This window comes from Phyllostomus discolor, chromosome 14, assembly GCF_004126475.2.
Source record: "Phyllostomus discolor isolate MPI-MPIP mPhyDis1 chromosome 14, mPhyDis1.pri.v3, whole genome shotgun sequence".
Lineage (NCBI taxonomy): Eukaryota > Metazoa > Chordata > Mammalia > Chiroptera > Phyllostomidae > Phyllostomus > Phyllostomus discolor.
The window spans coordinates 3,697,947-3,724,154 of record NC_040916.2 but is presented as its reverse complement, the minus strand read 5'-3'; the positions used below and the strand labels follow the sequence as shown (position 1 = coordinate 3,724,154).

The window sequence follows — 26,208 nt, the reverse complement described above, 5'->3', positions numbered from 1 at the left end:
TAAAAAAGGGCAAGAATACATTTCCAGATGCCCTACCCCCCAAAACAAATGCTGGGCACAGTTATCTAATTAAATAAGACTTACAGAAATAAATATATTTTTTAAAATTACATAATGACTCTGGTCTTCTATTCCTCTTAAATTCAAGTGTATTTATTATACACAAGTGCCAGTAATCTGCCTCTTTCATTTATGTCTTCTGCTGAGTCCTGCCTAAGCATTTATATATTTGGGGACATCATGTTTTATTATGACTTATTTTTTCTTTTTATTATAATTAGCTTTACTTGCATTTTTAAAATGATGTGCATAGACTGGTCACATCATCTATGAACTTTATTTCAGGACAGAGGGCACACTGTAAAGGGGGCTGGGTCTAATGGGTGTGAGAGGCACTGCTCTACAGTGGGAGAAGGGATGTTAGGAGCCACCCACCCCTCTTTTTTTCAGGCGCACATCTACACAACTGGTCGGTATACCAGAACCAGGATTCCTCGGCAGTCCAGCCCCACCCCAAGTCCAAATTCATCTGTTAACTCCCGTAACTCAACCCCACGGCCCAAAGCTGGGGAAAGAAGGTCGGAGCCCTTCATTGCCTAACTCCTCTGGGGCGCTTTTGTCCTAGATTTAACTCAGTCTGGCCCTCCCAGGAGACTAGCCGCAGCAAGTTTTACTCAGCTGCTTGCCGCCCCCTAGGGTATAGCATGGGTACTAACGAAAACAAGCAAACTACTTACAAGATGAATTTCGTCCTTTTCCGAAGAGAAACACAGCTTCCAACTCTTCCCACACGCTCCACCAAACCCAGTGAAGAGCCTGGGGACCCGTAGTCTCAGTTCTTTTATACACAGTCCAAGTTTTGTGGAGGAGTAGGAAGCAACCGAACTCAACCGAAGGGCATGGGGGCTGGGGTGCAATAGAAGAGTCAGGAGGGGGTACAAGATGCCCCAGGTGGCCAGCGGTGGAGCGGCACTGCTCTCTGGGAAGAACCAGGAGAAGGAAGCCTGCGACTTTCGGCAGCCCTTTGTGTGTGAGTGTAGTCGAGGGAAAGTTAATGATTTACCAGAGGCTCCTTTCACAACTTACCAAGGTTCAGCTTCCGTTTAGCATGCACAAGCTCGGTTCTCTGCGCACGTCACCCCTGGACAGCTCGAATCCAGAAGGCCCCCCTGCCAGCCTGCGGCATGATCTCCGTTACCGAATGGCAGAGTGAGTGTGAGGGGCCCTGCCGCAGAGGGGCTGGGCTGGAATGGGGTGTCGGGGCTAGGTGGGAGCCCAGACGATGCCCCTCCTAGCTGGGATCCCTTCGTAGGAAGCCTGTGAGGCGACCTCTGGAGCCATGGCCCAGAGCTGTCGTGTTGGCATCCTCCCTGCAGCAGGGCCACGGCTGGGCGTGGCTCCTCTACCTGCCAGTGGCTGGGGGTTGCTCAGGGTCCTCAGGCAGCCAAAGGCTGGCACCTGGGGGAACTGGCAGGTTCACCACTCAAGCTGGTGCCTTTCCCACTTGGGGTTCTTAGACCTGGGATGCTGCAAAGGCGGACCCAGGAGGTTGCTGCCCATTCAGACATCTTTCCCCCCACCAGCTCTCAGGGTTCCCTGTGGCCCTGGTCCCTTCTTGTCAGAAAATAAACTCCACTCCACTCCCCAAATCACCGTATCCTCACTTCTAAACAATCTTCTCCTTCCTTTGGGAGAGGGCAGGGAAGTAGCCTGCAGGTCAGGCAGGGGTGGGAACTGGTGAGTTACTCACAGCCCCTGGGCCTCGGCATCTCATCTGTGAACTGGAGGTGATACTCATTCATTCACCAAACAAATCTGTCTCCTCTCGTCCCAAACACTGTGTTGGGCATAGAGTACAACAGTGAATGAACAGACATATCCCCCCGCTTATAGTTTACAGTAGGGGAACAGGAGATTAACAGATGACAAAGTCAGTATGTAGTATGACAGGTGGTGATACATCCTCTGGACAGAAATAAAACAGGGAAGTAGGCTAGGGAGGGGCAGGGAGGGTTACTATTTTGTGTGCAGTGGTCAGGAAAGGCTTCACTGAGAAGGGGCCTGTATACAGAGACTCACGGGAAGTGAGGAAGAAAAACCATGCAGCTGTCTGGAGGGGAAATGTTCTAGGAAGAGAGGACAGCCGGTGCAAAGGCCCTGCGGTATTGGCATACTTGGTGTATTTGAAAAACAAGGAGGCTGGCGTTGCTGGAGCAAAGTGAGTAAAGCAGAGAGTAGTAGGAGTCTAGTTAGGGAAGCCACTGAGAGGCCAGACTGTAAAAACTTCACTTTTGTCTCTGTAAGATGGGAAGCCTTTGGAGGGTTTTGTGCAAAAGATGATGTGATCTGTCTTTTTAAAATATCACTGTGGCCCAGCTGATGTGGCTCAGTTGGCTGGAGTGTCATCCCGTTCACCAAAAGGTTGCAGGTTTGTTTCCTGGTCAGGGCGCACAGCTGGGTTGCAGGTTCAGTCCCTGGTTGGGGTGTGTGCAAGAGGCAACCAATCGATGTTTTGCTTTCACATCAATGTTTCTCTCTCTCTCAGGAATCAATAAATATATTATTATTATTTTTTAAAAGATCACTCTGGGTATTGGGTTGAGAATAGATGGTAGGGGTGGCTCAGCCACAGGGAGATCAGGGCTGCGGTGGGTGGGGGGAGTGGAGGAGACCCAGGTGGTAGCAGTGCACCCGCGGGAAGTGACCCTGCTGGGTCTGTTTGCAGGACATTGCTGGAAGGATTTGCTGGTGGATGTGGAGTAGGGGAGAAAGACAAGAATGCCTCCAATATTTTTAACCAGAGCGATTTGAAGGATTGACTTTGGTGTGCTGCTGTTAGGCATCCAGGTGAGATGTCAAGCAGGTAGTCAGGCGAATGAGTCTGGGGTGGAGAGAAGAATTTGGGAGTTGTGCACATATAGATGGTCTTTAAAACCACGAAGCTCTTTGAGATCATTTGGGGCATAGTTTCCCAGCCTCCCCACTACTGACATTCTGGGGCAGGATAATTTTAAAAAAAGATTTTAAAGAGTTTATTTATTTATTTTTAGACAGAGGGGAAGAGAGGGAGAGAGGGAGAGAAACATCAATATGGGTAGCCTCTCGTGTGCCCCCTACCAGAGACCTGGCCTGCAACCCAGGCATGTGCCCTGACTGGGAGTCAAACCAGTGACTCTTTGGTTAACAGGCTGGCACTCAATCCACTGAGCCACACCAACCAGGGCTGGGACAGGGTAATTCTTCACTGTGGGGTCTGTCCTGTGCATTATAGGATTTTAGCAGCATCCCTGGCTTCTACACACTGGATGCCAGTAGCACACTCCCATTCCTAGTTGTGACAATCAAAAATGTCTCCAGACATTCCCAAATGTCCCGAGAAACAAAATCACCCTCCCCAGCTGAGAATAACTGACGTTAATATTTGTAAAAACACAGAGAGAAGAGGGCTGAGGCCTGAGCCCAGTGGCAAGCCAACATTTTATTAAACCAAAATGTGCTAAATCTGATGAAGAATGTGCCGAATTCTATGAAGGAAAGAAAGGAGGGAACCAGATTTAGGTCAGGGAATGGATTGTGGAACCGGTTTCCCTGGGGACTGACATTTGCATTGAGACCTGAAGGGTGAGTGTGCATTAGGCAGATGACAAGTGGGAGGAAATTGCATAGCCCAAGGCCCTGAAGCAGGAGACTCACCATGGAAGCAATGATGTGGTTAGAGTGTAAGGGGGATGGCGGCAGGAGACAAAGCTGGACAGGCAGGCCGAGGGCCCATCGTGCAGGGTCTGTGAGCACAGGAAATGGGTGTTTCATCTCCACCCAGTGGGGAGCTGCGAAGGGTTCTGCGCTGTGCACGCATAGGATTGGGTGCTGTATTCTCCACAATCGGTAACTGCTGTGTGGAGAAGGGATAAGAGGGTGGCAGGAGCGAAGCACAGGCTAGCAGGAGAATGTTGGATGGTCCAGAACACACATGAAGGTGGCCTGGAATTAAATGGTAAGAGTGGAGAGAAACAGACAGATTTCAGGGTACATTTGGGAAGGAGGAGCAGTAAAACTTAGCTGACCGAGGGAGTAGCAAGGAGATTCAGTGATGGCTCTCGGGCTTCTGCTGCAGGCTGCTGGGGTGGGTGGTGGTGACATTTTCATTCATTTGAGGAAAACCAGGGGAGGTGCAAGTTTAAGGAAAGAAGATCAATAGCTCAGTTTGCACCTGTTGAGTTCAAGATGTCTTAAAGAGAGAAAACCAAGCAAATATGCTAAGTAGGCAGTTGGATATGAGTTCGGAAGCTCAAACTCATTCTTATTTATTTATTTGGGCTAAATAAATATAATATGTTAAAGATAAACATCAACATTGTCCGCACACAAGTGATATGTAAAGACATGGGCGTATGTGCGAAAACAGAATGAGAGGTGAACTTGGGCCAAAGGCCTGAGCAATTTGAATCCCAAGAGGAAGAGAGAGAAGTGGGAAAGGGCAAAGGACTGGGGCAGAGTGGTCAGAAGCGGGAAGGCAACCAACAACATGCCATCATGGAATCCAAGAGGAAGGCTGCTTCAAGAAGGGAGTGGCCAACTACTAAGCGATGAGGCCTGGCACCTGTCTGTTGGATTTGAGGTCATGGACATCACAGATGGCCAAAGCAGGAGTGATCTCTGTGGAGGAGTATCGGGGTGGAAGTGGACTGGACTGGGTTGATTAAAGGCACTTGTTTGAGAACCAGACTACTGGGACCAAAGCCTGGTCTGCCAGCTGCTGGCTGGCGCCCTGGGAAACAGACTTGATCGCTGCATTTCAGTTCTGCCTGTGAAATGGGGCTGACAGCATTCCTCCCTCACAGGCAGCCATGAACAGCCAATGAGTTAAGAAGACTTCAAGTGCCTAGACTGTGCCTGGCACCGTGTGCTTGCTAGTGTTGAAAAGTGAAGGAAGGTTCTCTCTCTCCCCATTTTCCTCCTTCCTCTTCCTGAACAATTCAGTGCTAAAGCAATTAGATAGAAAGGGGTGGGGGTGCCAGAGCAGGTGTCAGTACCCTAGCTAGGTGGAAGGGATTCGCAGTGGGGTAGGCTTGGTGCCAAGGTGGGTCAAGGAGGGTGTCCTAGCAGTGTCAGGGCAGGGGGTAAAGAGGAACTTTCTAGTGGAGGAACCTGGCAGACACCACCTTAATCAAGTGGTTAAAGAAACATTGTCAGTAATGGGCCAAACTGAATCATGCATCACCTAACAGATGCAATGAGAAGAACACAGCTTCCCACCTTGTACATATTTCTGCATAGCCAGAACCTAGTGATGAGCAAACATCAGACAAGTCCAAATAGAGGGACAGATGGCCCAAATCTTCAAAAGTGTCAGAGTCATGTTAAGGAAAGGTTGAGGTACCATTCCAGACATAAGACTAAAGAGACATAGAAACCAAGTACCATATGTGATTCTGAACTAGATCCTTTTGTTAAAAATGATATTACTGGAACAACTGATGAAACTTAAATATGGTCTGAGTTTAGATGATAGTAATGTATTGGTGTTAACTTCCTGACTTTGATGGTTGTATTCTGGCTACATAGGAGAATAAAGGAAACCACACCAAATTATTCAGGGGTGATGTGATAACCCGTGGCATCTACTCAAATAGTTCAGGAAAAATATTCTGTACTATATTTGCAACTTTTTTGTACATTTGTTGATTGTTGAGAGAGAGACAGAGACAGAGACAGAGACAGAGACAGAGACAGAGAGGTGTGCGTGTATGTGTGTGAGAGAGAGATGAATGGTGTCCCGACAGTCCCTGCACAGCCTTGGTTCAGGGGCCCATCCATCTGCTCCAAGAGATACAGTTTTCCTTTCTGGAGCAAGAAAGACATTGAACCTGGCTTCAGTTAATGCAAGTGACAGAGTGGGGGTTGGGGCAGCCCAGCTCATCTGCAACAGTTTCAGGCCATGGACTCTTCTTTCCAGCTGTTCTGGAGCTACCAGTTGAGGTTGCTGCTAAACAGAGCAGCCATCAGCCGGCCATGACAGAGAGACCTAAAGCCAGTCTGTCTCTGAGGTCTGGGGAGACCCCCAAGTCTAATTAGGTGGTGCCCTGGAGAGCTAGGCTCCCCTAAAGTTACCAGATCCTCCTCTTGTCCTTTTCTCCAGCAGGGGCGCACTGCCCCGTCTGCCCAGATCCCATTGGGCTGCAGACACTTCTGTCACTCCTGGTGACCTGCATACCCCCTCCCCCCTTCACACACACACCTCCTCCCTCTGCCATGCTTGTACCCCAAGAACTTCAGCAACAACCCCAGACTGGTAACTTAACTGAAATTGCTAAGCCATTCTGGGACAGTTGCAAGAGACCGAGAGGAAGGTCTGAGGTTGTGTGAGAAACTGCTTCTGACCCTTTTCCGAGAGGGTTTGTGTCCATGGTGCAGTTTCTCCACTGAACACTGGAGGCACTGCATGTAGCCCACGAAAGTAGGCTGCACGCATCACGGGCAATCTGTGGAATTGCACCAGCCCTTGAAGACGAATGTGGGGCGAGTTGGGAAAGCGGTAACTGTGTAAGCCAGCAAATCCCTGTCACAAAAAAAAGTATAATACAGGAGAAAAGACATAAAGTGTGAATTTGAAAAACTTATGCTCTTTCTACAAAATGAGCAAGAGGCTGTTCTTAAGTGTTTTCGGGGTGAACATATGGATACTTTAACAAAACAAAATGAAAACCCAATAAAATGTTCACATTGTGCTACCACACAAAAAAACATCTACCTAAGGGAGACAGAGGGGGAGGATGGGTTGTCAGAACTGGAACTGCTGATGTATTTCTGTGGTGGGGGTAAGCTAAGACCAGATATTTTTGTAACAGGCATAGAAATGTAAAATACCGCTGTTGTTCAGATGCAAGAATATGGTTATGGTCCTGCTCCACAACATCCCAGCCTATAAAATTATCATGACAACGCAGACATACTTCCAGATCCTCAACTGAGTGTCTCTGAGGACAGAAAAAGTCACGCAATATGGAAGGAAAGAACCCAGACTTTGCAATGACCCACGGGGGTTGTATTCTGCCCAGTTTCCTGGGCCGTAAGAGATTGGAGTCAGACGGGCATTACTGGGAGGTGGGAGTGGGAAAGAAGCCCAGACAGATCACGGAGTTTGTCAGAAACAGGAGGAATGAGCCGTTATTAGACCAGACGGGTGCTGGGCAGCTGGGCAAACATATTAACAGAGAAGATGTCGCACTGGGACCTCACGGAATCCGGCTCTGCCAAAGGCGGACCCGGTAAGATGGCACTTGTCTGGCCTAGAAGTTGAGTGAGGTTTAAAATTTGAACAATAACTCTCATTTCAGTATTTTTAAAAATTCTTTTGAGGAAGACCTTTGGCCATATTTCTCTACTGGAACTGATTCTAATCCTCTTAAAGTCTGTAGAGTAACAGATTATGAAAGATTAACTACCCAGAATGTGACTGTGTTGTTTCATGTTCTTTCATTTGTAAATACAGCTCAGTCAGTAAATCTAGTCTCAATTATTTTGTCTTTGTTTCGTTTTTACAGTTCTGCCTCTTAACAGCCAGATAGTTAACATTTTACAACTATCTGTAAAAGCATAGCAATAATTCCAATTTCACAGAGATTGTGAGAATCAATTTTTTAATTTTATTTAAATTGTTGTTGCAGTACAATTTTCTTTTACTCCCATCCCAACCCACCCAACCCTCCCCTGCCCCCTCCCATTTCCACCTGCCCCTAGTTTTTATCCATGTGTCCTTATACTTGTTCCTGTAAACCCTTCCCCTTTTCCCCTGAAATTCCTCTGAAATTCCCTCTCCTCTCCCCTCTGAACTCTGTCAGTCTGTTCTTTATTTCAATGTCTTTGGTTATATTTTGCATGTTTCTTTGTTTTGTTGTTTAGGTTCCTGTTAAAGGTGATATCATGTGGTATTTGTTTTTCACTGCCTGGCTTGTTTCGCTTAGCATAATACTTTCTAGCTCTATCCATGCTGTTGCAAAGGGTAGGAGCTCCTTCTTTCTTTCTGCTGCACAGAATTCCATTGTGTAAATGTACCATAGTTTTTTGATCCATTCATTTACTGATGGGCATCTAGGTTGCTTCCAGCACTTGGCTATTGTAAATTGTACTGCTATGAACATTGGGGTGCATAGGTTCTTTTGGATTGGTGTTTTAGGGTTCTTAGGATATAATCCTAGCAGTGCAATTGCTGGGTCAAAAGGCAGATCCATTTTTAGTTTTCTGAGGAAATTCCATACTGTTTTCCATAGTGGTTGTACCAGTCTGCAATCCCACCAACAGTGCCCTAGGGTCCCCTTTTCTCCACATCCTCTCCAACACTTGTTGTTTGTTGCTTTGTTTATGAGAGAATCAATTTTAAGATGTTAGTTAACAAGTTTTTCTCTTTAAAAATTACTATATGTTTTCTTTTAAAAAATTGAACCAACTTCAAACTTTAAAAATTAATCCATTTTTTATAAATGCTCAGAAATTTTGTTTATATATATGTAAAAGGGAATGGATCGAGTATAGTTATACTGATGTCATCAACTTTTTAAAATATATTTTATTGATTATGCTATTACAGTTGTTCCATTTTATTCTCCCCTTTATTCCCCTCCACCCTGCACCCCACCTCCCACAAGCATTCCCCCACCTTAGTTCATGTCCATGGGTCATACATATAAGTTACTTGTCTTCTCCATTTCCCATACTGTTCTTAACCTAACCCCCATCTATTTTGTACCTACCATTTATGCTTCTTATTCCCTGTACCTTTTCCCCCATCCTCCCCCTCCCCTTCCCTGCTGATAACCCTCTGTGTGATCTCCATTTCTGTGATTCTCTTCCTGTTGTTTGCTTAGTTTGTTTTTATTTTGTTTTGTTTTGGTTTTGTACCTGTTTTTTGGTTGATAGTTATGAGTTTGTTCTCATTTTACTGTTCATAGTTTTGATTAACTTCTTTTTCTTAGATAAGTCCCTTTAACATTTCATATGATAAGAGCTTGGTAATAATGAACTCCTTTAACTTGACCTTATCTGAGAAGCGCTTTATCTCCCCTCCCATTCTAAATGAAAGCTTTGCTGGATAGAGTAATCTTGGATGTAGGTCCTTGCCTTTCATGACTTGGAATACTTCTTTCCAGCCCCTTCTTGCCTGCAAGGTTTGTTTTGAGAATTCAGCTGACGGTCTTGATGGAAGCTCCTTTGTAGGTAACTGTCTCCTTTTCTCTTGCTGCTTTTAAGATTGCGTCCTTATCTTTAATCTTGGGTCATGTAATTATGATGTGCTTTGGTGTGTGCCTCCATGCGTCCGACTTCTTTAGGACTCTGAGCTTCCTGGACTTCCTGGAAGTCTATTTCCTTTGCCAGATAGGGGAAGTTCTCCATTATTTTTTCAAGTAAATTTTCAGCTTCTAGCTCTTCCTCTTCTCCTTCTGGCACCCCTATGATTAGGATGTTGGAATGTTTCAAGTTGTCCCATAGGTTCCTAAGCCTCTCTTCATGTTTTTGAAATCTTCATTCTGTTCTAGTTGAATGTTTATTTCTCTTTCTGGTACAAACCGTTGACTTGAGTCCCAGTTTCCTTCCCATCACTGTTGGTTGTCCGTACATTTTCCTTTATTTCACTTTTCATAGCCTTTACTTCTTCCTCTATTTTGTGACCATACTCAACCATTTCAGTGAGCATCCTGATTACCAGTGTTTTGAACTCTGCACCTGATAGGTTGGCTATCTCTTCATCACTTAGTTCTATTTTTGGAGCTTTGATCTGTTCTTTCATTTGGGCCTTTTTTTTTTTTTTTTTTGGTCTGGGCATGCCTGTTACATAGTAAGGGGCAGAGTCCTAGGTATTCACCAGGGTGGAGCAACCCAGGTTGCTGCGTTGTAGCACTATATGTGGGAGAGAGGTCTGATGGGGAATAATGTTCAGCTCTTGGCTGGCTTTTAGTCACTTCCCCTGCTACCCACAAGCAAATTGGGCCCTTCTGGTGCTGATTCCCATGTGGGTGGGCTTGTGTACATTCTAGGACCCTGTAGGTCTCTCCAATGAACTCTCCTGGGAGGCTAGCAGTTTCTCCCACCACCATAACCCCCATGGGTTTTCTCAGCCAGAGGTTTTGAGGCTTTCTTTTCCCTGTGCTGGAACCTTGGGTTGCACAGCATGTCTCACTCCCGAGTTGTTCCTCCCAGTGTATCTGCACTCAGATGTGGGACTGCCTGGTCCTCCAGCCACAGCCTTGCTGTGAGTCATCTTCACCCTGGATGCCTGTCTCTGCCCCTCCTACCAGTCTAGATGAATGTTTCTTCTTTAACTCCTTTGTTGTAGGACTTCCATACAGTTTGATTTTCTAGCAGTTCTGGTTATTTTTTATTTTTAAATTTGTTGTTGTCCTTCTTTTGTTTGTGTGAGAAGGTAAAGTGTATCTACCTATGCATCCACCTTGGCCAGAAGTCTAAAAAATTAATCCATTTTAATAAAAGTATACATTAGCCTTGGCTGGTGTGGCTCAGTTGATTCAGCACCAGCCTGTGAACCAAAGGGTTGCCAGTTTGATTCCCAATCAGGACCCATGCCTCGGTTGCAGGCCACAGCCCTGGTGGGGGGTGTGCAAGAGACAACCACATATTGATGTTTTTCTCCCTCTCTTTCTCCATCCCATCCCCTCTGTCTAAAAATAAATAAATAAAATCTTTAAAAAAAAAACCCTATACATTACATGCTACAGTTTTAAAAGGCTCTCTTTGCTTTATCTTTTAAAGACATTCATGCAACACCCCTATGCTCCATACAACTTACAATAAAAATAAAATAAGGCATTCTAGCTGTATTAAGTCAACGAAGCAAGTTTCAAAACTGTATGTACAATATAAACTTAAAGTTGTACAACCTCATCAGTAATTTTTTTTAAGGTCACAACACAATTCCACTTATAATAGTGTCAAAAAGTATAAGATACATAGGAATAAACTAATCAAAGAAGCAAAAGATGTGTGCAGGCATACCTCAGAGATAGTGAGGGTTTGGTTCCAAACCATCACCATGAAGCAAGTTGTAATCTTTTTTGCTGGTAGAGGGTCTTGCTTTCAATTCATAAGAAAATGAGACATCTGTAAAGCACAATAAAATGAGGTATGCCTGCACACTCAGAACTATAAATTGTTACTAAAAGGAATTGTAAAAGACACAAATAAATAGGAAGACATTCTGTGTTCATGGGTTGGAAGATTTAATGTTGTTAAGATGTCAATACCATCTGAAGCAATCTACAAATTCAATTCAATCTTTATCAAAATTCCAATCGTGTTTTTTGCAGCAACAGAAAAATCTATCCTGGAATTCATTTGGAATCTCAAGGGATATGAAATAGCCAAAGTAATCTTAAAAAGGGAGAAAAAGATGGATGTTTCACAATTTCTGATTTCAAAACATATTGCAAAGCTGCAATAATCAAAAGAGTGTGGGACTAGAATAAAGACTGCTATATAGGCCAATTAGTATAATAGAGAGCCCAGAAATAAACCCTAGCATACACGGCCAAATGATTTTCAACAAGGGTGCCAGGGCCATTCCGTGGGAAAAGGTAGTATTTTCAACAAATAATATGGGAAAACTGAATATCCACAGGCAAACAAAAAATTAACTTAAACCCTCATCTTACACCATATATAAAAATTAACTCAAAATTCATTTTATCTCAAAGTGAGAGTTAAAACTCTTAGAAGAAAACATAGGAGAAAAGCTTCATGACACTGACTTCTGGGACATGATACAGACAACTAAAGAAAAACGATATAAATTGGACTGTATCAAAATTAAGAATTTCTGTTCATCAAAGGATACAATCAATAGAGTTTCAAAGCATATGGAATGGGAGACAACATTTTCAAAGCATATATCTGATAATATCCAGAATGTATAAGAACTCTTACAACTCAATAACTAAAACAATAACAAAACCTGTTTTTAAACTGGGTAAAGGACCTAAATAGACACTTCTCCAAAGAAGACATACATAGGAGCAAAAAGCACATGGAAGGGTTGCTCAACATGACTGATCTTCAGGGAAAAGCAAATCAAAACAACAAGAAGAGCCCTGGCAGGTGTGGCTCAATTGGTTGGGCATCATCCTGCAAAGTGGAAGGACACCAGTTGAATTCCTAGTAGGGGCACATGCCTAGGTTGTGGGTTCGGTCCCCAGTCAGGGTGCAACAGGTTGATATTTCTCTCCCACATCAATATTTCTCTCCCTCTCTTTCTCCCTCTCCCTTCCACATTAAAAAACAAAGTGTGACTTAGCTCTTAAAAAAAATAGAAAACCGCAATGAGATACCATCTCACAATCATAAGGATAGATGGTGTCAAAATCAAAACAAAATGAAACCAAAAACAAGTGTTGTAAAGATGTGAAGAAAGCCAAACCTTTGTGCACTGCTGGTAGGAATGTAAAATGATGCACCTGCTACAGAAGATGGTATGGTAGTTCATCAAAAAATTAAAAATAGAACTACCATATGATCCAACAATTTCACTTTTGGGTATATGTCCAAAAGTATTGAAAGCAGAGCCTTGAAGGGATATTTGTTCACCCATGTTCACAGAAGCATATTCAAAATAGTGAAGAGGCAGAAGCAACCCGAGTGTCCATCTACAGGTGAATAGAAAAACAAAATGTGGTATATGCATACCATGCGATGTTACTCAACCCTAAAAGTAAGGAAATTCTGACTGACATGCGCTACAACATGAATGAACCTTGAGGACATCGTGTTAAGTGAAACAAGCCAGTCACAAAATGACAGATGGTGTGATTCCACTTCTCCAGGGAACCTAAAGGAGCCAGGGTCATAGAAACAGAGAGCAGAACGGTGGTGCCAGAGGCTGTGGGAGGGAGGGAGGGGGAAGTAGTGTGTGGTGGGGGCAGAGTTTCTGCTTTGTAAGATGAAAAAGAGTTTGGAGACGGATGCTGGTGATGGTAACACAACCATGTGAATGTACTTAATACCACTGAACTGTACACTTAAAAATTGTTAAGATGGTAGGTTTTATGTATATTTTATTGCAACTCAAAATTTCAATTTAGATCCATTTTAAAAATGAAGCAATATAATGAATTGTCATTTGTTGATTCTCAGTGGCAAAGATAAGTAAAATTAACAACTCTATGTTGTGAAGAGGGTTTAAGATAAAAAAGAAATTCATATCCCACTATCGTCACAACTCTTCCTGAGGGGAGCAATCCAAAATATGTGTCAAAATGTCAAAAACGTTGCCCTTGACCCAACAAGGGGGCCTTAATGTCCTATACTTTTCTGCTGCACTCGCTGGCTCTGAGCAAACTCTTACAGCCTCAGACACAAAGCCAAAGGAAATGGCACACTGCAGACTAGGGCTGGGGCACTGTCAGTGTGGGCCCGATCTTGTGCAGAACTGCAGGGCCACTGTGGCTGAAATTAGGAGGCTCAGGGATGCATGGTGGTGCCCAAGGCAGCTGCTGCAGGAGGGAGGAGACAGGAGCAGGTGTGGCTAGGGCGTAGACTCCAGGTGGAAAGATGAGCACACTTCTGGCTGATGATTTCTGTTTCTATGAACAAGGGTGAGAAGTCATCACCAGAGAGTTGGGAACAGGGACAGTTAGGAGGATGGAGACAGTGTGAAGAGGAGGGCTAGCCTCTTGAGAAACAGGCAGGACAGCCATGTGGTTTCAAGACTCTCTGGGCTGGGCGCCATGAGTTGTCAGTTGCCTGAGTGTGAGTTGGGCATCAGCAGCTCCCAACTGCAAACAGACAGGATTAGCATAGACAGACGGTTATTTCAGCCAGGAGCCCTGCCCTGCTACTGACCTGGATAATGCAGTGCTGGAAGCCAAGGGAAAGCTGAAAATGGAAAGTGGCAGCTCTAGCTACCCCACTGGGTTGTTCTGAGCACAGAATGCTGTGACATGTAGAACTGACTGGCAGTTTTCAGGGGCTAAATATACACTCGTGCCCATTCTTCCCTTCCCGTTCCGTCACTCCCTGGCGGCACAGAGGCTGATGGAAATGGAATCTCACTGACCACCCCCAGAGGGCACCTGTCCCCACCCTCTCCCTAGAGCCCATCCCATCACAGCCTCCTTGCCTGTTGCAGAGATTGGTGTGGGCATCACTGGCTTCGGCATCTTCTTCATCCTCCTTGGAGTATTACTGTACTTTGATTCCGTGCTCCTGGCCTTCGGAAACGTGAGTGCCCCTGACCTGTGGACCACACCTAACCTACCTGGGATCTCTATTGCTGGGGACAGCCCTAAGTTCCTTCTGATTATGGCCATCCAGGGGTCAGATGCCATCAAGCCTGGGCTGGTGAGGTGGCTGGGGATAGACAGCAGGTCCTGTTGGACAGAGAATCTGAGGACCTGGATCCTCACACCAAGCTCTGGGTGAGGCCCTGCAGGGGCCAAGAAGAATTGCACGCTGTCCCTCCATCGGAACCCCACCGACTAGGGATAGGGATGTCACACCAGCATACACAACTGGGGAGGAAGGCAGGAGCGCAGCAAAGCCACCATAAGACAAACATATTTAATATGAAACAAGGTGCTTGGAGGAAAGAGAGCGTACCCAGTTGGAGAAAGATGACAAGGAATCTGGAAAAGGAAAGTGGGTTTGGGGTTAGATAAAGCACTTTCAGGTGGATGGAACATGCTGGAAGAAAGCCAGAGTCCCATTTGACAACAGCCTGGACACTCACTCTTGAGGGGTCATTAGGAGCCAAGTGGAAGACCATGAGAAGGCCGGGTGACAGAGGGCCTGGAGTGTAATCCCATGGCTGCCTAGCTTATGCAGGCCCCACTTTTCACCTTCCTAAAGTGGGGAGAACCTCGCTAGCTATCCCATCTTCCTTGGGAAGTGTGATGAGAAATCAAGTCCTATATGAAGAACCAGTTGGGATCCAGGAAATTGAGTTGAATTGGGTGAGAAACTAGAGAACTTCAAAGTTCTCTTGGTCCAGCCACCTGCCTCTGGCAGTCTCATTCCTAACCAGCTCAAATGACCCAAGGCTCTGTAATTTTGCCACATGGCTGGGCCATCTAGTCTGATATCATCCCCCTGTAAGAGTGGGCAAGCCCTGCCCCACACCTGATGGCCGCTCCAGGCCCGGCCCTGGCCCCGGCCCTGGGGTGGGAGGAGGCTGGTTGTGCTCATGGTCCTCTCCCTCCCCACAGCTGCTGTTCCTGACCGGCCTCTCCCTCATCATTGGCCTGAGGAGGACGTTCTCCTTCTTCTTCCAGATGCACAAGCTTAAGGGGACCAGCTTCTTCCTGGGGGGCGTGGTCATTGTCCTCCTGCGCTGGCCTCTCCTGGGCATGGTTCTAGAAACCTATGGATTCCTTAACCTCTTCAAGTGAGTGCAAATCCCTTTGCCCTGGGTGGGACACTGGGGCCTCTGAGTAGCCGGCGTCAGCCCACCAGGTTTGGGTAGCATGATCAGCAGGGTGTGCAGAAGCTGGGCTTATCCCCCAGGAGATGGGAACCACGGAAAGATTGAAAATGGGGAGAAGCATCAGGTAGACACTTGGAAAGGCCCCTCCAGCAGCAGGCTGAAGGAGAAATCGGAGTGATCTGCCTATCCACCAGCACACGTTGAGCCCCTGCTGTGTGCCCGGCACTGTGCCCGTCATCAGGGAGGACACACAGGGCCCACGCTCAAGCTCAATGATCCAGATGGGGAGGAAGGGCAGCGAGCTAACATCTGTTAGGCCCTGAACATGCACCAGCACCATCAGCATCTCACTTTGTCATCTCCACAGCCCATTGTGGGTTGTCCTCTACAGACAAGGAAACCAACACTCAGAGAGGCTGCCCCTGCCCGAGGTCTCACAGGTAGTGTGCAAAGGATGTGAACTTGATCCAGCTGTCCCTGGCTCCTGGCTCCTCATCCCTCAGCCTGTCCCATGTCAGCCTGGGCCTAGTGAAAGACACGGTGGGACTCACTGAAGGTGTGCAGCCACTGTCAGGGCCAGAGTGTGTCCTACGGGAAGCAGGACCTGAGACGGGCCTTGAGGGATGGGCCAGGTCTAAGAGAAGACTGGAGGGCACTTAGGGAGAAGGAAAGGGTCGTAGTGGAGGTGGGGGTGGCAGGGAAGGCTCCCAGTGTCTCTGTGGTACCATGGAGAGAACAGGGGTGGGATGGGGGTAGTGAGGGCTGGAAGAAGCTTGGCCTATGGAATCCTGGGAAGCAGCAGGCTCCTGAGGTTCTCACAGGAGCCCTGAGTCTGCTCAATGTGGCCTTGAAGCCACCCTGATTAGCCGAGTGCTGAGACCCCATAAACATCACATAGTGTGGCTTCTAGAAATAAATTTTTCTCACACAGGTTCTGCCATCCATTTAATATTTGCCATTTATTTAATATTCAGACATTTATTTAATATTCAAACATTTGCTCAGAGTTAAATATATAAAAAGCACATACTATGTGCCCAGTGCAGGGCTAGGTCTGGGGACATGGTGCTAAACAGGGAGAAACTTCCTAAGGACTTGCAGTTCAGAAAGGAAGACACGCTCTGACAGCAGTCACTCAGACCAGGTGTTGAGACCTTGGGGCCATAAGCGGGGCCATGGCAGATTCAGTAGTTCAAACCCAAAATCAGCCTGGATAGAGATATTCTACAGCAGCGTTGCGGGGGATAAATCAGAGTGATGAGAGACCCCAAGGATGCAGGCGAACCTCAGTGAACTGGGACCAAGAAAAGAAGAGGACTAAGGCAGGATTCAAATTTCCAACCCCTGACCTCTCCGCTACACACACGGCTCCCTTCCCACTGCAGCCTCGTGCCCCATTGAGGGGTCACACCTGTGTCCCCAGGGGGCCCTGTAGGGTGTGATTGATGGGAGTGGGAGGTGGAGGCAAGAGGGAGAATGGAAGTGAGCACAGCCGCCAACAGCTAGCCCTACCAGCAGCCCAGGGGACCTGCAGCAGGTGGTGACACCCTTCTGGAGAGAAGACAGTGGCAATAATAAAAACAAACATTTCCCAAGCATTTCCTTGTGTAAGGCCCTAGGATATAGATGCTATTACTAACCACGTTTTACAGCTGGAAACAGATCCAGAGAGATTAAGGAATTTGCCCAAGTTTACATAGTGCTGGTAAGTGGTACAGCCAAGGTTAGAACCCAAGGAGTCTGACCCCAAGGGCCTCCATTCTTAACCACTCCACTTGGCTGCCTCTAAAGCACTGGGGGTGCAGAGCCAAGCCTGGTCCTGTGCCTGGGTGCCTCTCTTGGGAGCAAAAGCTGGAGCCTTTTTGTGGACCTCAGCCTTGCTCCCCTCTATCCACCCCTCCCAGGCCACCACTGACCCCTTCCTCCACCTCTCTGTTCCTAGGGGCTTTTTCCCTGTTGCCTTTGGCTTCCTGGGCAATGCCTTTAACATCCCCTTTTTGAGTGCGGTAAGTGCATTGTGTATGTGGCTTGGTGGTGGGGCCTGCAGGGGGAGGAGCAAACGGAGTTGGTAAAATTGTTGCCTGGGTGCAGGGGACCTTTCCCACCTCCCCTTGCACTCCCTTCCCCAGGTTGGCCTGCCTCAGCTCCTCTTCCCTCCCTGACCCTCCTCCATTTGACAAGAGCAGATGGGGCTGAGGGGACCCATGAGCAGCTGTGCCTAAGAGGCGGGCATAGAGGATGGTGGTTATTAATAGCTCCTTATTAGAGCCACAGAAGCAGAGACTCAGATAGTCTAGGTGACCAGCCAGAAAGTGGCAGAGATTTCTGCGGAGCTGGCTGAGTCTGGGTCTCAGACAGGGAGATGATGTGTGACAGCTAATGACAGCAGGAAAGGCAGTGGCAGATTTTGTCCTCTCCTTGGGGCAGACATGGGGCAGTCATCCCCAGTGCTTGCCCCCACCCTTCTCTGAAGCACCTGACCGAATACGGGCTTTCCAAGAAGCCCAGCAAGGCCCCCCAGCCAGTCTGCCAGCTGGGCACATCCCTGCACCCCCCTCCACACCTGCGCTTGGCACAGCCCCGACCCCTCAAGGCCAGCTTGGTAATAACTTAGATATTGAGTCTGCTCTCCACTCTTTGTCTTCGGTAATGATTCTTGGCTCCCACAGCTGTTCCAGAGGCTTCAAGGCACCAGCTCAATGGTCTGAACAGCAGAGATGAGCTCCTTGAACTTGGATTATTGGTTGAGGGGGCTGCAAAGGAAATGGGGCCACCCTCTCAGGCCCGCACCCTGCACTGACTCATGTACCTGGCACACCCAAGTCCAGAAGGAAGGATGGCGCTGGGTGACTGACCTCAAATTCCCAAGTCGAATCAAGAGGCCATCAGGATCGTTGGCGGCAGAGATCCAGGGCCACACAGATATCGGACTGGGGCTGGTACCACATCCCATTCTGTATTTATGAAGGAAAATGCAAAGATTAAATCCCAAGCTGTGAGTGTGTCTGAGACTCAAAGTCTGTCTCTAGCCTGTTAAGGCCATCTCCTGACTCAGGGCAGGCCGTCGCACACATCATTCCATATAGCGAGCGAGGGGCAGGCCTGCCCTCACTGGCTCATTTTTACCCTGGTGAGTGACATATCGTGTCTGCAAGCCCCTGTTAGCAGGAGGCATTACACAGGAGATGGGTATAAATCCTGCGTACTGCGGGAAGTGCTTCTCAGCCGTTAGGTGGACGTCTGCACAGCACACCTACCGGGTAGAGCCTGCGCTGGTGGAGTTTGCTGTCTGAGGGTGAAGACATGGCCACTGCCCTCAGACAGCCCCAGTCTGACAGAAGAAATCGCCTCTGTTCTAGGGAGCCCCTCATCCACAGGTAAAGAGTACTACTGCACGCCCAAGAAAAAGATGAGAGTCTATTGCAATGGATACATTTAGTAAATGTCTTTGAGGACCCTCTATGTCTGTACTGAGCAAAAAAGTGGGTGCTGAGGGTACAAAGGGCAGGAGATCTGTCCCTACCTTTAACACAGGGTACACAGTAATTACAAAACGCTGTGATCACGGGTGCCGAAGACACAAAGGAGGGAGTAGCACCTTCCAACATGCCGTCGCCTGGAAGTTACTTCTCTGCATTTCCTTAGCACTGCCCAGGTACATCCACCTTCTAGAGCTACCACTGGAGCCTGCTTTCTTAGACAGCTGCTTGCAGATCTGTCTCGCCTACCTGACCGTGTTGTCTTTACCTCAGAGCCCTGCGTGGAGTAAGTGCTCAGTAACTGTCTCGGGAAGGAAGAGAGGACAAAGGAAGGCACCTGCCATCACAGATTACAGCCCAGGAGCCCCCTTCTGCTCTGAGCTGGGCTCATGAGGGGAACCCAGAGCTCCCGGGTCCCCTGTGGCCTTCTCCTCTCCCTCGTCCCTTTCATGGTGCTCACTTCACATTCGGTGTATTGGTGGCTCTTGTCTGGAGGGGGACCGATTCATACTGACCCCTCACCACACTCTTCCTCAAATAGTCCTTTTCAACATTGATTGGAGCATAGTGGTCTCCTGCTGTGTGATCTGGGGTGGGGGGAGAACAGAAAGAACTCAGAAAGCCAGCCTTGGAGGGTTCTGGAGGGGAAGAAGAGGCTGATTTCAGTCATGAGAGCCAGGAGGCGGGAGACAGCGGTCTCCCTCCAGAGGGAGACAAAGGGGGGCCTATGCCTGGAGACGTCACCCTGGGCTTTATAAAAGGGCCAGGGATGTGATCAGAGAGCTGGTAAGAGTGCGGCCAGCTCCCTCTCTATGGGCGTTCACCCACCTAAGTAGTGTCATCACCAGAGATCCTGTGGAGCAGCCACCCTGCCAGGACCCCGGACTCCACCCAGGACAGAGCCAGGTAGGCACACTGTGGCATCCACACTTGGGGAGGGTTCTGCCCAGGCCCAGGGAGGCTCCCCAGCTGGGAACAGGAACTTAGTTCCAAGACTGTTGTGTCCCAGGCAGGCAAAGGGGCCTGATCAGTTGGCCAGATTATTCTTGGGTATCTGGGTAAATACATTGACTTGCATTGTATTTGTGAAGTCGGGACCCTTTCAAGGACTCCTCTTATTGTGGCAGGAATAGTTGCAATGAATGAAATGCGATTAATTGTAATTATTGAGTGAACTTTGTGGCTGGGATTAGAAGCCACAGGAACTTTTGGAGGGAGCTGGGGAACCACTCAGGGCTCATGAGCTCAATGGGTCTCTTCTGAGCAGTTCTCCCAACTTATGCCTGGCAAATACAAACCCAGCTAAAGAGCCCTGCACTAGCTGCTACCCTGCTCACACCCTGCTAGACCCCTGCACTAAGAAGGTCAACCTAGAACAAAGCCATCCCAGGAAAGAAGCCACCGCACTTCAAAAGCTTTCTGGCCATGCCTGAAATTTCTCTGTTACTAGGCACGAAAGCCCTTGAGATAGGGGAGCCACAAAAATTACCCACAGCAGGACAGCCACTGTGGCCCCTTGGAAGCTGATGATTCTTTTCTAAGCAATTCATTTCTATCACATCTGTTAGGAGTTGGGAGAAGGGGTGTGTGTGTGTGTGTGTATGTGTGTCTGTCTGTCTGTCTGTGTGGTGGGAACAAGTGGTAGGGAAAACCACACCACTCACATGGTGCCACGGCAAGTGCTATCTATGATGGGGGTGGAGGCGATGGGGTGAGGCCAGAGGAGCACAGACGGGGCCCTGCCTTCCAAGCACACAGCCCACATACTGCTCCCTTCCTCACTCAGCCTCCTGCTTTTGCAGAGCAGCCAGAATGCTCCATCTGAAATGCAAGTCTACACACATTCCTCTGTCTCAGACCCTCTGGGGTGAAGCCCCTGTGTGGCCCCATCACTTCCTCCAGCAAAGCCCGCCCTCCTGGCAGGCTTCAGGGACTGCAGTTCCCGCCACACCCAGCCCTGGCTGCCCTTTCTGCCTTCCGTATAAGCCTTTATTCATCTGCCTGACTTTTGCTCAGAAACTCAGCTCAGGGTCCACGCCCTGCAGCAAACCCACCTGGGCCCTCCAAGACAGGCTCCCATAGTCTCCAAAGACCCCTGTGCACTCACACACCTCCAGCCTGTCATTTACGGTGTTATTTGTATGTGGTCTGCTTAGGACTCAATTTCTTGTGCTAGACTCGAGATGAGGGTTGAGTAGCTGACAGCAACCCTGAGTCTTACGTAGCACCTGTGCACCCTAGCACCCAACACAGCACCCAGGCGGTATGCAAGGAGTAATTTCCAAATTAAACTGTGTGTGCACAGTTTGAAGCCACAAAAAATGATTTTATGTTCTTCTCTCCAATAAATCAATCCCTCTAATCCCTGCCCCACCTTAATGCAGGTGCAGAAAGCTGTGGTCCGGGATTCAGGGTGTCAGAGAATCAAAGTCTGCAAGGGTAAGTGGCCATCTGTGGGGACAGTCGGTGGCCACTCTGACCCAGTGGTCTCACTTTGCAGGTGGAGCACCAAGCCCCAGAGGTGGGGGTGACTCGCTCCCGTCTCTCAGAGAGGGCCGGCAGACCTGGGGCCAGATCCAAGAGCTTCTGATCCCACTTCAGAATTCCTTCCCTCCACCCCATGCCTGGGTCCTGAAGGGAGCAGGAAGGGGACGGGGAGTGGGGTTATGGAGGGGGCTGAAGGGCACACGTGGTGGTCCTGACCACCCACTGGCCCCTCACTGGCCCCTCACACGACCCCAGAGTGGCTCCAGCCTTCAGAGCCGGGTCCGCGCCCTTTTGGCTCCACCTGCAGCTCTCCTGCCTCTGCATCATTTGTTTTTAATCATGTTTGTTGGACACTCTCCAAGTGTCTGACGACTTTTTCGAAGAGAAATTAGACTTGGGAGCTGGAAGAGATGGGAGGCAGAAAGGAAAGGAGATTCAGAGTTATGGCTACTTTCTAATCTGAGCAGTCCTGCCCCTTTCACCAACAGGGATCCCTCCTTCTTCCCTATCCTGCCTGGCCGCCAGGAAGCCCTCCCTGCTGATCCTCGCCTAGACGAGGTCAGTTTTGACTACATTGCGCAAGTGGTCTCAGTCCCATCTCCACCATATGTCTGTACAGACTCACCCCTCCGCTGGGGCCTCCAAGGGCAGGGGCATCTCCTCGCCCCACACTGGGCTGTGCCCCAGCCCGGGCCTGTGCCTGACCTAGTCCTGCTTCCCTTTCTCTGTCTCGGCTTCAGGACACTTCTAGGACCTGCGCCTTCTCACCAGGATGAGCCTACTGGCTTCTTGGCAGCTGATGCTTTTCCTCTGTGCTATCTCCTTCAGAGAAACCTTAGAAAAGGTGGTGCCCGTGGAGAATCCTAGATCCACCGGTATGTGTTATCTGGGGAAAAGGGCGGAAGGGAGCAAGTGAGTTGTTTCAAAACAAAATTTACCACATTTTTCAGATTATGGCTAGGGGGTTGATGTGGGTTAAACAAGGTATTTAGTGGAAACCCAAAACTGGAACATGCAACTCCTTCGGTGGCCCCATTAACCTTGCAGGTTAGGGTTGGCTTACCTGCTATGGGCGACAGAAGGCTCCCCCAGGTCCAGGTGTTTGCTGACCACCATGCTCCTTCCTGGTTTTCTCACAGTGTGTGCTCTGCTCCATGCTAGTCACCTCTCTGAGCAGATCTATTGGGGAGGAATTTACTATGCAAGTTTCTTTCATCAGTGTCCTCAGTCCCATTGTGGGGCGTTTGAAAAAACAGAACCTAAACAAAAGGACAGATCCTGTCAACCTCATCGGCTTGTGATGGCACAGATGAGCTAGAGAGACTGAGGCCCCGAGATGTAAGGATGCTCCCCAGTCACTCAGTCAAAGGCTGCAGAAGCCAGCACGTGTGGGAGCTCCCCGAGAGGGTGTCTCTGAGTGGCACCAGAGAGAGCAGCGCTGCCCCCAAGTCAGGAGCTGTGGGTATATAACACTGCTGGGTTCAGCTTTCTGGGCACACTGGAAGCAGGGCTTAGCCCCAGGGACCACAGCTCCTCTGGCTACGGGACCGGGAGCACGGAGCATATCTGCACCTGTGGAGTCACTGTGCCCGTAAAATATTCCAGAACAAAGAGAACATGGCCCCAGTGTCCTTTGCCGAGAGTGTTTTCTCTCCTGGGATCAGACGTCCTTTCTGGATGAAAATGACCTCACCACTGTCCCAGGGACATTGCGTTTGCCGACTGTATTTTGGCAAAAGGCTTTAGAGGAGGCCACAAAAGGCGGCCCCAGAAGTGCTTCTGCTGCTGGGAGAGTGGGTGTGAGTGGGAACGAAACCACCGCCCCTTCCCATCTCAGTCAGGCCCCGAGTGGCGTGGGAGGGCCCTCCTGGGAGACTGTCATGAATTCTGGGCCACACCCACACCCCTCTTCTCCAAAGCACGCCAGGCCATTGAGGAGTGGGCCTCACAGCCAACCACCCCTGCAACACGCACCCACTCACACACGGGGCCGCATTTCCGCTAATCTCTTGCCAGGACTGGCTGGGTCGTTGTGTACTCAGAGCTCATTGCACGATTTTACTGCCAAAATTACAGTGCACTTAGTGAGCCTTGTATGTGGAATGCCTTCCAAGTTAGCCTTGTTAGCCCTCAGTATAAAGAGGAGAGATTATCCCCAAAATGTGGGAAGTGAACTGGTTACGGTGACCCTGATAATTTTCTGTTTTTCACTGAGTCCTTATATAGCTTATTTAGGGGGCTACCATTATCGGGGGTTGTGGGGGCACCATGATCTTAGCCTCACTTTCTTGGTTTCTGTAACTACAAGATTTCATTAGCTTTTGTGCAGTTAACGAGCGTTTACTGAGGCCCCTCTGATGTGTGAGGCCCCCTTGCCAGCGCTCCGAGCGGTAAGGAGATGAGTGAACACGGCCCCACCTGCCCAGGTGCCCAGGGACGCACAGTTCAGTCGAGGAGCCTGACGCAGAAACCAGGCAGAAGGCCAGTCAGTGAGCGGGGCTGAACTTCTAGCAGATATCTGAGTTTTCTTTATTTCCAGGCTTTACCCTGTTTGATTCCTAAAAGGAAGTAACTTCTTTTTAAAAAAGATTTCATTTATTTATTTTTAGAGACAGGGCAGGGAGGAAGAAAGAGAGGGAGAGAAATATTGCCGTGACAGAAACACCAATCAGTTGCCTCTTACACCTGACCAGGCACTGAACCAGCCACCCAGGCACATGCCCTGACCGGGAATCGAACTGGCAACCTTTTCCTTTGCGGGTGGACGCCCAACCAACTGAGCCATACCGGTGTCAGGGCAGGAAGTAATTTCATATAAAAGATAGTGAAGATAATTCTGGGAAACATTTACAATCAAAGCTGTGTTGAAAGCAGGAGGAACAAATGGCCTAACTACCAAGCTCAGATGCAGGTGGGCCCCACTGGCACTGAGCTCTGAGTCTCCTAGAGGCCAAGGGACAAATGGAAGGACAGGATGAGGCTTCAGGCAGCCTCAAGGAGGCTCAAGGAGGCTCTCCTGGCTTGGTCTCACCCTATGACTCTGTCCTAGGCCAGCAGCTCAGCCCCCTGCCGCTTTTGGCCGCCTGGGAGCAGAGCCCACTCTGCACAGCCCGAGGGAGTGAGCTGGGGTCCCAGGGGCCAGCCTCCTGCGTGCCCCGCAGCCGCCTGATCCCAGCCCCTCGGGGCGCAGTGCTGGTGCAGCGGGAGAAGGACCTGCCTGCCTACAACTGGAACTCCTTCGGACTGCGCTATGGCCGGCGGAGGGCAGCGCCCCAGAACCTTGCCCAGAGACAAGGGACGTCCAGCCCTGGACTGACAGGGCCTCTGGGCACTCAGAGTGGGAGAAGGGGGCAGGGAATGGGAGGGGGCCTGGAGTTTCCGGTACTGAATCAATAAAGGAAATGCCACCAACTTGTCCACCTGTGTGTGATTTGTGGCTAATTTTTGCAAGCAGTGCTGATAAGGCTGTTCCCCTTCTCTCCTCAAATGGCTCTTTAGCTGGTTCTGAGATGATTTTAATATTATCGAGGGCAGTGATTTTCAAACTAGAGGTGGTGAAGGACCAGGTTGTTTTTTCCCAGAGCAGATCAATACTTCTCTCACACACACTCTCTCTCTCTCTCTCAAAAAAAGTGAAAAATTTAAAAATAACAAAAGAAAAGCCCAAATTAGATGCTGCTTGGGTATTTCAGCAATATCACATTTCTAGCCCAAATGTCTTGATCTCGGACTTCCCAAAACCCAGAACTATGGGAAATAACTCTTTGCTATTTAGGTTCCCCAGACAAGGACATGTTATGTAAGTAGTTTTCCATAAATTCCGTAGGAAAAGAACTTAGCAAAACAAAACTGGTGACGCAGCCAGATAACAACTGAGGTTTGGGAAACTGAGGCCTGCACGAGAAGGTTCCAAGGCCTGTGCTGGGTCGGGAAGCAGCTGGAGTTGGAGGAAGCAGTGTGTGTGGTGGAAGCTCTGCCTCCCAAAGACCCAACAGCAATCTTGCCGATGGAAAGGAATCCCGTAATTGCCCCAGGCCAGTTCCTGCAGCTCCCAGTGGAAGCCACTCAGGGGATCTGATCCTGTAAATATGCAAGATCTGGTCCTTGGATGGGGAGTAGCATCCTAGAAGAGGCTGCCAAAAACTACTGTTCTTCCTACCAGCGCTCAGCCAGGCTAGACCAGGTGTGGTGGCAGCAGCAATGGCCTCATCAGAAGACCCCAGGGACCAGAGAGCCAGCCCCAAAGTCACGGGCCTTAAGACAGATCTGGGCAGCAGTCCAGGCGAGAAGTGGGCCCGCCATTGAAAGGCTGTCCTCACAGCCCATTATCAACTGTGCTTGCGGGAAACAGCTCTCCCTGGCAGCATCCCCATGCTGCCCCAAGCCCCTAGTTCCAACCTAGGAGCTGTCGCCCCTCCAGTGAAGACCTACATCTTGCTCTGTGGTGACAGCCAGCCCCATCTGACCCAGGAGGCCCGCTGGGGGGTGGGCGCCTTGCCCAACTTCATCCCCCAGTCAGCCTACTCTGCCCTCCAGGACACTCCTGAAGCCAAGGGGGGCCCCTTGAAGATGGTGCCTATGAGGTCTTCAGTTTGGGGAACAGTCATGGGCTCGCTCAAAGCCTTCTCCTCCTGGGTCTGTTGTAATGCAGACGAACTGGAAGAGCCTCACCATGGGAGGACGGGGTCAGCAGGCCAGGCTCAAGGTCCAGGGGCTGCCATTCCCAGAGCCTATGCCTCTTTGCCAGGACCTGAAAAATGCCAGGAAGCTTACATTCTTGGAGGAGGGGTATGAGGTATGGGGAGGGGAGGGAAGAAG

General features: G+C 48.9%; 2 protein-coding genes across 3 annotated transcripts; both read left to right on the top strand.

The window, feature by feature from the left end:
- Positions 1-1,099: 1,099 nt before the first annotated feature.
- Positions 1,100-18,428, top strand: GOLT1A (golgi transport 1A). 2 transcript variants are annotated; one of them, XM_036015306.1, is made up of 5 exons: positions 1,100-1,209; positions 14,132-14,223; positions 15,273-15,385; positions 17,367-17,430; positions 18,094-18,428. In XM_036015306.1, exons 1-5 carry the CDS (start codon positions 1,185-1,187, stop codon positions 18,130-18,132), a joined length of 333 nt encoding a protein of 110 aa, XP_035871199.1. In that variant the 5' UTR covers positions 1,100-1,184; the 3' UTR covers positions 18,133-18,428. The 2 variants fall into 2 exon arrangements, with proteins under 2 accessions (XP_035871199.1, XP_035871198.1); XM_036015305.1 differs by having other exon boundaries at positions 15,207-15,385.
- A 3,499-nt stretch (positions 18,429-21,927) lies between these two features.
- Positions 21,928-24,803, top strand: KISS1 (KiSS-1 metastasis suppressor). Its single transcript, XM_036015741.1, has 3 exons — positions 21,928-22,302; positions 23,095-23,189; positions 24,323-24,803. The coding sequence occupies exons 1-3, from the start codon at positions 22,163-22,165 to the stop codon at positions 24,784-24,786; spliced, it is 699 nt and encodes a 232-aa protein (XP_035871634.1). The 5' UTR covers positions 21,928-22,162; the 3' UTR covers positions 24,787-24,803.
- Positions 24,804-26,208: the final 1,405 nt, after the last annotated feature.

Coding starts and splice junctions, on each gene's coding strand:
- KISS1 (XM_036015741.1), top strand. CDS start 22,163: ATGAGCCTACTGGCTTCTTGGCAGCTGATGCTTTTCCTCTGTGCTATC. Junction 22,303..23,094: donor AAAAGGGCGGAAGGGAGCAA/GTGAGTTGTTTC, acceptor CCACTGTCCCAG/GGACATTGCGTTTGCCGACT. Junction 23,190..24,322: donor CTGCTGCTGGGAGAGTGGGT/GTGAGTGGGAAC, acceptor ACTGGCACTGAG/CTCTGAGTCTCCTAGAGGCC.
- GOLT1A (XM_036015305.1), top strand. CDS start 1,185: ATGATCTCCGTTACCGAATGGCAGA. Junction 14,224..15,206: donor TGCTCCTGGCCTTCGGAAAC/GTGAGTGCCCCT, acceptor CCCTCCCCACAG/CTGCTGTTCCTGACCGGCCT. Junction 15,386..17,366: donor GGATTCCTTAACCTCTTCAA/GTGAGTGCAAAT, acceptor CTCTGTTCCTAG/GGGCTTTTTCCCTGTTGCCT.